Genomic DNA, 14,106 nt, shown 5'->3' on the forward strand with positions numbered 1-14,106 from the left:
TATATGTTACCGGCAAAGTTTGAAATCCGGCATTCTATAGAATGCCTAGGCATTGTATATAATGCCTAAAACTAGCCGGCAATCTATGAAACGATTTATATTTTACAGATTTCCTAGGCATTCTATAGAATGCCAAATGAGAAACCGGCAAAGTATGAAATACATCTCCGTTTCGTTTCAAATATCACGTGGCAAGGCACGTGACTTTTAACGAGCGGCTCAGGCTTAGAATTTGTCAGTTGCACTCTGCGGTTTGTTCGGGAGTGTCAAAATACGCAATTTCACTTAAATTTGTTCAACAAAAAATTAGTTTTTTACTGTGGTCCATGAAAATGGAGGAGCAAGCTGTAGTGTTGGAGAAGGTGTCATAGTCTATAGACATGAAACAACGATTCGACGATGAACTGTGCAAAATTCGAGTTAATGCTGCAAAAAACAGTATTTTCTTAACCGAAACTACTTACCAGAAGTTAATAAATGATGTACAAAAAGCCAAAATGACTACTAAGAAGGAACCCAGGGACTATTGGTTGCTGAATCGCTATGATGTGATGATTGTAGAAAACAAAAGTAAACTCATTTATCCTGTTAAAGAAGGCGTCAGTACTATACAGTATTACGTCACAGACTCAGAGTTATTTCACGTACTTCATGAAGCTCATTTGGCTATTGGACACGGAGGACGTGATAGAATGTTGAAAGAACTTTCAATCAAATACAAAAACGTTACACGTCATGATATTGAACTGTACATCCACCTTTGTGAACCTTGCCAGAAAAAACAGAAAGGTATTAAAAAGGGCATTGTTGTGAAACCTATGATTTTTTCCGAATTTAATTCCCGTTGTCAAGTAGATCTTATTGACTTTCAGTCTCAGCCAGATAGAGAATACAAATTTATTATGGTGTACCAAGATCATCTCACAAAATTTGTGATTCTTAAGTCTCTAACGTCGAAAAGAGCTGAAGAAGTAGCCTACAACCTAGTGGACATATTCTTGTTGCTTGGAGCGCCATCTATATTACAGTCTGACAATGGTAGGGAATTTGCCAATAATGTGGTGACCAGCTTGAAGGAGTTTTGGCCAGCACTGAAGATCGTCCACGGGAAGCCTCGCCATTCACAAAGCCAGGGTAGTGTCGAAAGAGCTAATCAAGATATCGAAAATATGCTCTGTACTTGGATGCAGGACAACAAATCTGACCGCTGGAGTGACGGACTACGTTTCGTTCAATTTATGAAAAATAGAGCTCATCATTCTGGGATCAAAAGAACATACGAAGCTCTTTTTGGCTGCAAACCTAAAGTAGGGCTTTCTTTTCTACCAGAATTAAAAGACATAAATATAGAGGAGCAGCTAGAAAAAGTAATAGAAAGCGTCAAAACAATGGAAAAAGGTGAAACTAATCAGATTACGCAAGATGAGATTATAGTCGTTAGTGGAGTAAACCAACACGATGAAGACATGCTTACTGAAGAGATTTCTGTTTCTGATACCTGTTGTGTGTGTTTAAAGGAAACGAGTGATGCACTTGCATGCAAAAAATGTCGTCAAAAAATTCATACCTTCTGTGGCCATGCTAGTAAAGATGATGAAATGGATATTTTGTGCACTCTTTGTTTCAAAACTGAAAATGCTATTGAAGGTAAAATAAATTCTAAAATCGATCTGGAAATACAAGCCAAAAAAATGAAAATAAATTCGGAAAAAAAATTTCCCACTGCTTCTTTGGGAACTACTGTGCGAGTTCCTATTCCTGACGTCGACAAGGGGCAAGGTGATTCGCGCAATATATTGGCAATTGTAATGAGTGTGACAGAGGATGGTTTCTACCGACTTGGAACTTCTGAAGGAATTTTAAAACAAGTATATGCGAGATCACAATTCACTCCATGCCCAAAGAACTTGCTTAGAATTGAAGATATTCCTGACCATAAAATTCCTCTCCGGTCAGTTGCAATTGCTCAGTCCAGTGGAAGCGGCCAAGGATTCGTCAAATGTATGTGTAAAACAAAGTGCCAAAATATGAAATGTCTTTGCGTGAAAAATGTAATGAAATGTAATTCAAAATGTCATTCAAGCCTACCATGTTGCAACAAGTAGGTTAATTGTAATTTTTTATATGAAAATTTTGTTTCCCTTAATAAGAAAGGCATAAATTTTGTTTTGTACAACTTTCATTTTTCTTTACGTATTTTGAATAAATTTTTTTAATGGCACTCTCATTATTTTTTCAGAATAACATTTGTATTTTTGAAGAATGCACGTCATTTATATAATAGCCTTATCAGAACCTTTTTTCATACTTTGCCTAAATAGCATTTGTCATTCTATAGACTGCCTAGGTATTATATACAATGCCTAGGGAAAGCATGTAATAATTCTCATATTTCATAGATTGCCTAAAAACGCCAGGCATTATATACAATGCCTAGGTATTCTATAGAATGCCGGCTTTTCATACTTTGCCAGTAACATATATATATATGATTCTCTCTCTTATTTTGAAACAAGAGTAACTACAATGCCAAATAGGGTTTTTCTCTTATTGTATCAGACACAACATTAGGAAGAAATTCTGTTATTTTGGTTTCATGTAATCTAAAAGTCTAAGGCATTCCTTTGCAGTAACTTTAAGGAATATAATTATTGAATTTTTTCCGTTTATACAACTGTAATTATTTTCAGTCATTCTGATGAGAATATTAACTTTTTTAGTGATGTATCATTAATACAATATCTGTCTAGGATTTGATAAATAATTATTATAGATATGAAGTTGTTTCATTCCAGTAAATGAAAATAGTAATGATATATTCTTTTGAATAAAATTTGAATTCTAAAATATGAAAAGAATTGCTAACAAGTGACTTTTTAGAGATAATTTTGCTGCCAAAAAATATTTGGATATATTCTTTGGCTTAAGAAAAATTGATCTATTAAAATATATTAAACAGCTGTAAACTTTTAGTTACCATAATTGATACTTCCTTTACTCCACTGATTTTTAATTTTATTATTAAATTTTAATTGAATTTAAGTATCAAAGTTTTAGATGTCCAAAGAACTAAACCATCAATCTAACCTCAACTTTCTATATAATATTTTGTTACAACTTAACAAGTATGTAAATTGAGAAATTCAATTTACTCATCAAAGTATTAGTATGTATTGACATAGGAACATTTATGTACATTTTTGTAATGATATATAAGCTAAATTAAGATACATGAATTGATAATATTATCTATATAAATAATATGATTTTTAAAGCTACAGAGAATTTAATGACATATCCTACCTAAAAGAATTCAGATTATATGTACTCAGTTGATGGTTATTGGCCAAACACCGAATGAATTTATCATTGAAAATATTTTACAAGTTTAACAGCTGTTTAATAATTCATTTGAACTCAACTTCTAATTAAAAATTTCATGTTTATCATGTTTCATTGGTCATAAAACTCATATATAGAAGTAAAAAACAAACTATTTGAAGGTATTATAAGTAAATGTTAAAGTGTTTTAAAATATTAAATAAAGTTCTTTCTAATTATTTCTACTTAATAATAAACGTTAATAAATTTTTATGATAATATAGGGTTTGAAGAGTCATGCAGTAACAATGTTTGAAGTAGGAAAATTATCAGATGAATCTTTGGATAGTTTTCTTATTGAATTAGAAAAGGTAAGAGTTTTGTTGGAATTCTTAATTAGAAATCTAAGATATTAATTTGTACAGTTCATTACACAGAATGACAAATTAATTCATTTTAATAACTTTGCAGTATAATTGTTTTATAGAGGGTTCTGAAATCACACATATCAAATGTGTGATTTTAAAATGATGCAATTGAAAAATCAATCTACAATGTTCAAAATACATTTTTGATTGGCTGCATTCAACAGACTCAATTGTTCTGAACAGTTGAGTATTTTTCTGCCAAACAGTGTCTATAGTAACATTACTGCCAAATGTGTTGAGTGTTTTGACATCACAGTTATTACTGGAATTCATTTATGATGCCTTTGGTACCAATAACTGATCAAAGATGGCTGTGCCCTGTTAGCAAGTGAAGTTATTTAAATCCACACCATCCCACGTTTTGGATTTTTAAGTTGTGCAAACACTAAACTGTTTTTTTACATACAGTGATCTCAATACTTTGACATTAAGATGGTTACATTTTTCAGGAGAGTATCCCATCCTGTTTATTGCAGTAACAACACTTAGTAACTCCTTATTTACTAATTGCAGTAAAGAGGAATACAAGTACGCATGCAATATTAAGGTCAGCTATGGCTGTGTTTATCTTCCCTGCTATATAAATGTTAGTTTGTTAGGTGTTCTGTGAATGCTTACATCTAAAAATGAAATTGTGCCACCCTTTTCATCTTCTGTAGTGAAGTTTATAGAGAGATAATAGTTGCACAAATTTTAAAAAATTCAACTTTGATTCAAGTTTTTTGGTAAATAAAACTGAAAAATTAATGCCAAGAGAAAGTTGTGTTTCTCATTGTAATGACATTTCAGTTTTATAAACTAAAACTTTTAAACTTAATTTAGTTTTTGTTCAACGCTTCTAAGTTTAAAAATTCTCATTTTGTCTGTTTGACTCAGCTTTTTAAAAATTCATAAGCAAGAGAAAGATAAAATCTTTTGGAAAACCAAAAGGGTATTAATTGTTAAAAGGTTCTCAAAAACATACATCATTTAACACAGATAAATTAATATTATGTAGTGTGATAGTAAGACTTTTTTCTAGCATGCCAGTCAGATCTCACCTTTATTTATTTTTTTAAGTGGAATGGTAAAATCTGTATATAATTTTTGCATTTTTAATCTAAGCAATATGCAACATCTTATATAATTTTTGTTTTGTAAAGAATTTGTAAAGAACTTTTGAGAACAAACTTATGTTTATTTGATATCTTTTTAGTTGTTACGTGAGATGATTTTGGTACAAACAATTAAAAAGGTTGCCCACCTCCTGATCTATGGTATATTATTTTTAATTGACAGGTTGCTGATGTTGGAGAAGGAGAAGCTAGACGATATTTTGATCATGCTTTAACATTGAGAAACACTATATTATTTCTTCGTTATAATACAAAAATGGTCATACCGGTACAGAATGGTCCAGAAGGCAGTGGAGAAGGATCAGTCAGTGGATTGGGGTTAGACCTTATTCGTTGTGAAAGTTTACAAAATCTGGATCAAGACACTTGTAGCAGATTACTTAACAAGAATTATTGGTAAGTTTTATTGAGTGATTCAGTTAAATTTAATTGATACTTTCAGAAATAATTTCTCATAATTATTTAGTTTGCTGATATCAATGGCACCTTTGACTAACGAAATTCGACCAATTACTAGTTCTCATCCTCCTCATCTGGGTCCTGCAATTCCTGAAGTAATATAAAAACAATTAATGTAAATTTTATTTTTAGATTTACATATAATTAAATTTAATAAATCTTATTTATTTTAGGTAAATTCAGTATGGTTTAAATTATATATGTATTCCGTAACTCAGTGTGGACCTCCGTCATTATTATTAGTTAAAGGAACAAAACTTCGGGTATTACCAAGAATGTTTAGGGTAAGAATTCTTATAAACTTTTGATTCTGAATTACCTTACAGTATAAAATTATAATAGTGCTCATCTACCAAATAATGATGAATATTTGATTAAAACAAATATTTTTGCATCAATCATCACAAATTTTTATAAGTGAAATCAAAATTATACATGACACACATCAAAAAACTTAACGATTTTTGAAAGTAATTATCTAATTAAAAAAATAACAACAGTCTAATAATTTCTAGGACCACGAAAAATTATTAGTCACAACTTGGGGTCATGATCCAGGTACAATGCCAGTTTCAAATGCTCTACCAACATTAAATGATGCCCTATGTCATTCTGCTCTCCTAATCCAGGTACAGTCATTAACATATTAATCAATATTATGTAATAATTAAAATATAGCCTACTTAACAATCAGATTTAAAGCAATTTGTCTGGAGATACAGTAGGTTAACATCTCTTCATAAATTTAACAATTTAGAAGTCAGTTTCTAAATTATCAGGAGATAGTGGTTAAATCAGTTAACTGTAGACAAATTGCTCTGATTCTGGTAAAATAGCCTTAAAGTATAGCCTGATAACATTGCTAAATGATCTGCCAGATTTTAAAATATTGGGTTGGTATAATTTATATATATGTAAAAGTCAAATGTACAGTGGTACCTCGGTATACGATTTAATTCAATTATATGCACCATCTATGAACAAGTAGAACTATCGGTGTATTAAATCAGACTAGACTAGACTAGACGCTCATGGTGCCACAGTTTGTAACTTTGTTAAATTTCTTCTGATTTTAATTTGTAAGTAAAATTTTATTATTTTTATTAATCATGAATTGCAAAAAGGCAACAGAAAAATAAAAAAATGGCTAGAATCACAATGGAACTGAAAAAAGAGATTGTTGAGATTTAACTGTTGCACACTGTATTCTGAGAACGATGATATCGACAATCGTGAAAAATAAAGACATTATTAAATTTGATTTAACCCCTTTCACAACATTGACAATTTCTAAAATGAGATCGAAGACATTAGATCACGTTGAGAAATTGCTTTGGATAACTGAAAAACAGTGTGCTGATGACAGCGTATCTGAAGCAATTATTTGCGAGAAAGCTAAAAAGATCCTGCTTGATTTTTCATGAGATCAGCATGTAACTAGCCAGGAAAGTGAGGTGTTTAAAACCAGCCATTTTTTTTTTCATGAGAATGGATTAATCATTTTTACATTACTTCTTATGGGAAAGGTTGGTTTGGTTTAAGTCCAAACACCAGGAACGGATTAAAGTCGTATACCGAGGTTCCAGTGTATATTATTGTAATGTTTAAAAATTGCGACATCATTATTTAATTTAAAATATCATGTGACTTTGCTCCAGACCAGAAGTTTGTATTTAGTTAATTGGGGCCTCATCCTTTAAAATCAAGACCAGATATGGAAAGATTAATGAAGGACAGATGGACAACAGTGGGAATGTATAGGTTTGCAATTTGAAAATTGCAGACCAATATTTTAATACTGATGAGGTACATCATATTTCTAATGCATCTTCTAGTAGTATGATTTAAACAATTGAAGCTAAAGTATGCTACAAAGTGTGACAGAAAAGTAATGAGACTAATTATTTTTTGCAACAATTTTATTTTTGTTGTTCCCTCGGGCAACTATACATATCTAGTTGAAGTCTTCTAGCAGTGCTGGAAGACTTCAACTACAAATGCCTGCAGCATCTTGGTACTGCTGATAATGTCCTTTCGAATTGATTTTGATCTTGGGGAACAAAAACAAGTCACATGGACTGATATCAGACAAATAGGGGGCCTGGGGAACCACAGAAATTTCTTTTTCTGTCAAAAACTGGTTGATGGACTGGTGATAGGAGTTGTCATGGTGGAGCATCCAGATGTCTGCAATGTTCAGTCTGACTCAAGCACAAGTTTTTCAGAGGGCCTAGAAGCAGTAGAAGATATTCCACACACCTCTGAGTGAGGTTCGAGTGAGGGCTAAGCACGTTGCAACTTTTTGTAGGTCAAACTCGTGGGTTCACCAAGCTTAACACAAAATTTGATAGCATATTGTGGCTCCAAATTTTGTTATTCCATTTTCCATAATGCAGTTACTGCACGAGATTGAAACTGGTATGTCAGTCCCTGCAATGATGCCAATCTCATTACTTTTCTGCCACACCTTGTATATGAAATTATAGAATAAAAAGAAAATTAATAAAGACAGCTCAGCTTGGTTATCCAAACTATATAAACTTAGAAATAATTTAACCAACATATATTGTAATATGTAGGATTAGAAATTAAGAATATCTGTTGTTTTTCCAGCAAATAACAATGTATAGCTTTCTAGTTGTTCAAATTATAATATACATGTATGTATCCTACAATTTGAACAACTAGAAAGCTATACATTATTTGCTGGAAAAATAACAGATATTCTTAATTTCTAATCCTACATATTATTGTTGAATTGCCTGATAGTTTATAATATACATGTATGTATCCTACAAACTATCAGGCAATTCAACAATTACTGCACACTACATGGCCATTTATTAGGTGTAAACACAAAAAGAAATCTCAAACATCCTGGCAGGATGACAACCTAGAAAATACAGTATAAATTCTTATTTATTTGACAAATTTTAGCATGTGATTGAATATATAAATGGCTGATTAATGAGTGCTAACCATTAAAGTGAAACTTATTTGTGTAAACTGCAGAAATACCATGACTTCATAAATGTCTATTATTTTATATTTTCTCATCTCGTTCCATGGCAGCCATATTAGATTTGTCAAAGTTTGACATCCCAAATGGACTTTTGGTTGTTTTGTTATGGTTTTGCATATTTTATCCTGTTAAATAGTAATAAAGTATGGAAAAGTTAGGGGAAAAAAACAAGAAAATAAATCAGGTTGCCCATCCGGACGAGTTTGGATGGGATAACTCCACTTACTATAAAATGAAGTAACGTTTCAAAATTTACTTCCATTTTCAGGGTCAAGGAACTGGCGGAGAATTTATTTATATTCCATTTCCATTTGATAAAAATTATAACACTAGTTCAGGTATGTATATTTATTATTATTTTGGTAATCACTAAAAAGGGGTTTATAGATAAATAATTAGCAGAACATAACAAATATCAGAATGGTAGTTTATTCTTTCCTGTTGGCACTAAGAGAACTTTTTCAGATCAATTAAATTAAATATAATTTATGGTAATACATAATAGAACTCTTAGATATATCATCATTCTTTCATTTTAATTAAAGAATGATGATATATCTAAACTGAAAGAATTTTAAGTTTTCTTTTGATTAATCATTTACTTCCATGAAAATATGTAGGATTAGAAATACAAAATTATCTTGATCACAGGCTTTGAATTTTTTCATTTTCTACACAAATTATATATATATACACTGATAAACATTGATCCATATTTCAAAGTTTCTCAATTAAAAGACTTAAATATATGTTAGGATCAGTATCAAATTTTAATGATGATTCCAATATTTTATTTATATCGTGCTCTGATTAGAAAATTTTTATAGTTATACTCAGTTTAAAATTAAAATAAGTGTACACTTCATACATATAATATAATACAGTGGATTCCACTTTAATTGGGCCAAAATGGATTAGTCCCAGTTAACAAACTAATAATAATTAGGTACCTGATTCACATAATGCTAGTGTTGACTGTTCTAAAGGGAGAAAAAGGGTTTGGGCACAGTTTCCTTTACTTGGAGATGGGCCAGCTCGATACTGGTCTAAATCTAGACATAATTATGCACACAATACCTTCCAAGGGAACTCAGTTGAGAGACCTGAAAAAATCATCTGGCAACCTTTGTTCCAATCCAGAGCAGGGTCAGTAATTCGTCAGCCTCAGTTGAAATTCCTGTGCGATACAGCCCGCTATGCTGACCCTCTCTGGAAAAACCGAACTGCCCAAGCAAGACAAAATCACTTTGTCTCTGCCAGTCGTTAGGCGTACACGACATTAGTGTATGTAGTACCTACATATTTTCGGAAGATTACTAAAATATATCAAAACTTGCTAAATTCCTTCTCTGTTACTGTCCCAATTAAGCAATTAAATTATGTATTAATTTATTAGTTTGGTTTCCTTTCTTTGAGATTTGGCCCCGATTAAGCGGAATCCACTGTATTAAGTTTTACTTTGCACAAATGAATTAATTAATAATTTGATTGTTTGCAGATCATTAATAATAATTAATCAGATATATTTGTTTTTATTATTATGTCTAAACTATTTTTAAATGAATAAAAGACTTATCAGTCTAGAAAGCTCATTATTTCTTTACTTTCTTTTCCCTGACAGCTTTGTCTATCTCAGTGTTCTCCCCAGGCCCTTTTGGCTGGATGCTCCACCCAGCTAGTTAATTTGGCAATATGACATATCAAAATAATGATTCTTATAAATTGTAAAAAATGCAGAAACAAAAATTTGAATTGTGTGTCTAAAGCATAAAAATATTTTTTTCATTCAATTTTTTGGTTTTTTTTTCTTCTGTTGACAGGGATCTACAGAAGTAACTTATGACAGCTAAAACTGACTTTGAGTCTAATGATTGCATTCATTAATGACAATATACCAGTTATACTGTCTAATTCACTTTGAAAAACCAAATGCAGAACTGAAATTTGGCAGAGCTGCTTGACCAGATTCTAGCTTTAAAGTAAAGTGAATTACTAATTAAATTTTATTTATTTCTTGTGAAGTTTCTAATACCAAAAATCATACCAAGGGAGTGTTTTTGAAAATTATTGGGTACCTACATTTCTGTGAATTTTTGTTTTAATTAAAATATTAATTGTTGGTTTGAAGTTCAATATACCTAACCCCTATTGCTGTATTGTATTGCAGTACAGTACATATCAATCCTAATCTAAACTTATGCATAACATTTTGAATTGTACTCAAATATTATTGTTATTTTTACGTTCAACCTACAATAGAATTTAGTCATACTGCCATCTGTCTTGGAATTTTAAAGTGTGTATCGAGTTTAATTATTATACTTATTAAATTTATCAAGAAATGGTGCCTAACTCTAATGCCAAATTGTCTATTAAATTATTAGTATTATAGCCGTTTCTAGCCCGATAATACTCGGCTTTGGTTAATGTATATGCATATAGATAGATTGCCTATGAGTATGAAAAAAGCAATTTGTATGAGGATAGTAGTATAAAATAGAAAATGTAGACCTTACAATGTGTGTTACCATTACATCAAGATGGGGGAGAATTGAACAATAGGAAAGACAGTTTAAGAGGATGATTGGAAATGGAGGTGGAATGCCAAAATCTTATGTTCCATTTTCTTTTTATGTAACACCAAAACGAGAAGATATTATGCATTTTATGGACCCAAAATGTAGGAAATACAAAAAAACAGATGAAGCCCTGCTAAATGCAATTGAAATGGATGCATTGACAAGATTACACAGATTACTTTTTTCATTTGTATCCACACAAAGTATTTAATATTGATGAAATAAAAAATAACTATACTATATCTTTTATATTTGTCACTTCATTGTGCATAAATAATAAATTTCCAGGGATAGCCACAGAACAAAACCATAAAAATGAGAGGAAGGCTGATAAAGACCTTAAAAGAAAATATACCAAAAAGTAATGGAGGGTAGAGACATTAAGGAAGAAATATCTGAGGATCAAAGGGATCAGATTCTAGAAACTGATTATATAATGTATGTGTTTGTGCAAAATTATATCATCTTTCTCGTCCACTTGGCTATTTCTTCATTCCATCCAGCTAGTAAAAATTTCTGGGGAGAACACTATCACATCCATCCATCTATCTGCCTTTTCCTTTCTTCCTTTTTTACTCATTTCCCACCATTTTCATTTTTTCCTTCTCATTAAACAAAATGAAGCAAACTTGATAATATGATTGAGTGACCTGTATCTTCTTAACCAATTCTGTCAATTATACTGTTTCTTTTATATGTTCAATCCTAATCTAGTCCATCCCATTACTCTATACACACACATCATTTTTGCAATTCTTATCTTGTTGATCTTCTTTTCAGGAATGAGGTTTTTGTGTGATACTTGATTGCCAGTCTTGTCTCAGTTTTGTATACATTACTTTTTCAGTTTTACTGGCATCCTCTTGTCATATAAAACTCCAGAAATTTTTCCAGTTCTTCCATCCAGCTTGGATTCAACTAGTAACTTCCCTTTTCAACTTCTTCCTCCATGATTGAGCCAAGGTATCCAGAAATGATTAACTCTCTTGATAATTTTGCCAATTTAAACCTAACCATACATATAGCACTCTTCCTTCCATTTTGGTTTTATTAACTTTAGACTTCTCTATTCTAATGCATTAATCAATTTAGCTAATTTTGACTCGGACCTTTCTCTCCTTGATGCTGCACACAACTGTTTTCATACATGACTTGTTCCATGGTTCTTTTAAGCTATGTGACTATAATTAAGTCAGAATGAATCAAATTTTAAGATCTTACAAAGACAGCTTTTTAATTAAATTAAAATTTCTATTTTTATAGGCGAATTTTCTTTGTATAATTTTGAATATCACAGAGCCGTTAGAACACTAGCCAAGCATTTGGATCTAATTCATTGCTGTGGTTACATAACTATGCTTCGACTGGTTCAAAATAAAGAAGTGAATAATGTTCAGAATGCGACGTCCGAGGATATTTTGCCAAACTCCGAAGACGAAGGAGCACAGCAGGTTACAAATCTTCCCATAAATGGAATTGCTAATGACGACTCTAAACAACTTCTTGCTGCCGAAGTGGATAGTTTTCAAGAAAATGCTTTGGTAGAGACTCCTAAACAAGTATTTAAATCAAAAACTGGCAATTTGACATTAGATTTAGACGAGCAACCTGAAATATTAGATATTTCTGCAGAAAAAGACAGTATTTCCGAAGACGATTGGACAATTTTAAATTGTTGTTTTGGAATTCCTCTTTTCGACAGCAGAGTTAACACCGAAGTTTGTAAGCGTATCATAAATCAAGGACTTTGTAAACCAGAAAGGTAAAGTTTTTTAAAAGTGATTTTTAAAAATAAAAATCAAATATTTGTAGTCTAAGCAAGCCATATTGAAGATTTACGTAAAATTATTTACTCAACCAGAGTATTTTTCTATTATAATAGACACTGCAATATCAAGACCAAAATTACTTGATAACATAAGTTAATTATTCATAAACAGATGACAAAGAGTTATCAAACTTTAGAATAGAAAGTTTTACTGTATGTAGCAAAACTGAAGCCAATCTTTATGATCAGATCAGATTTTAATAGATTAAAGAACTGTAAAAAAAAATATCAATCTAATTCAGATTTACATATTTTAAGTTAGTGACATTAAGTAAGTACTTTATCACACAAGAATCTAATTGTTCAATCAATAATATATTTAATTTTTTCTAAGCAAATGCTGACTTTTTCATTGTCTTTCTTCTCCGTGGTATTGTCACAGAGAAGGAAGATTCTAGTAATTGCTGCTATATAATAAATTAAAAAGGTCGAGCGATATTTATTAATAAAGCATCTATATTTTTTTCAGTCTTACTAAGTCAACAGCATCTAGTCAAGAACTGTGCCTTAATTTATTGAAATTTATTAAAGATAATCAGGTAAAATTATAATTATATTCACTTTCCAACATGGAATAATTTTGTTTAATTATAATTTTTCACTGGTTTTTTTTAGAAAACTATAATTCCGTGTGATAAAAACAACATCAGCATTCCTGGCTGTGATATGGAACTCCCGCTTCCGACGGAAAATTTAATGTTCGTAGACGGAAAATTATCTCCTTGGGACTGGAGATAATGCCGCTATAGAAGTACAAATTAGAAAGTTAAGCACATTATAAACAATCACCAATATATCTTTAAGACAAAGATTTTAATTAAATTCTACAATGTAGCCGACGGCACCAAACTAACTTGTAAGAAGGTGGTCAATGGCTATACAATACGAAATACGAGGCAACTATTGTTAGCAAACTAATTTTGGTGCTTAAAAAGTTGTTTTGTTCATAAAATTTAAATCAAATTCTAAAGGCAAATTATATTTGTTGTTGTTTAACTCCTTAACTTTCTAAATATATGAGAAGCTACAAATTCCTATGTAAATAATTGCACCAAAAAATATTTTAATTAAGCGTGAAGTAAAACAAATATGCTGATTATATGCACAAGCATTTATTAATCACATTGAATTATTTTTCGTGGCAGATTCAGAGGAAATGATTTATTAAAAAAGTAGATTGCTTTTTTCCAGAACAATTTCTTTGCATATATTTATGTTTGAAATCATTTATGATATTTTTATAAATTTAAAACTGGTGCTATTTAAAGAAATATAATATGTTGATGAGAGATGTGCATTGGAGAAAAAAAATCCAAAAACTGAAATTAATAAGCCGCTCGTTGCAGATATAGCT

At 30.9% G+C, this 14,106-nt stretch overlaps 1 protein-coding gene across 1 annotated transcript in view; it reads left to right on the forward strand.

Moving 5' to 3' along the window:
* Window positions 1-14,063, forward strand: part of LOC111623634 (protein FAM91A1-like) — a 52,899-nt gene extending 38,836 nt beyond the window's left edge. Inside the window, exons 14-22 of the mRNA XM_023366293.1 lie at window positions 3,606-3,692; window positions 5,028-5,260; window positions 5,331-5,418; window positions 5,497-5,607; window positions 5,839-5,952; window positions 8,614-8,683; window positions 12,188-12,686; window positions 13,222-13,291; window positions 13,368-14,063. Coding sequence (XP_023222061.1) covers window positions 3,606-3,692; window positions 5,028-5,260; window positions 5,331-5,418; window positions 5,497-5,607; window positions 5,839-5,952; window positions 8,614-8,683; window positions 12,188-12,686; window positions 13,222-13,291; window positions 13,368-13,490 — 1,395 coding nt within the window. The 3' untranslated portion in view covers window positions 13,491-14,063. The remainder of the gene's footprint in view (window positions 1-3,605; window positions 3,693-5,027; window positions 5,261-5,330; window positions 5,419-5,496; window positions 5,608-5,838; window positions 5,953-8,613; window positions 8,684-12,187; window positions 12,687-13,221; window positions 13,292-13,367) is intronic.
* Window positions 14,064-14,106: the final 43 nt, after the last annotated feature.

Source organism: Centruroides sculpturatus, unplaced genomic scaffold, assembly GCF_000671375.1.
Source record: "Centruroides sculpturatus isolate CEXI.00-Female unplaced genomic scaffold, Cexi_2.0 scaffold436, whole genome shotgun sequence".
In the NCBI taxonomy this organism is placed as follows: Eukaryota; Metazoa; Arthropoda; class Arachnida; order Scorpiones; family Buthidae; genus Centruroides; species Centruroides sculpturatus.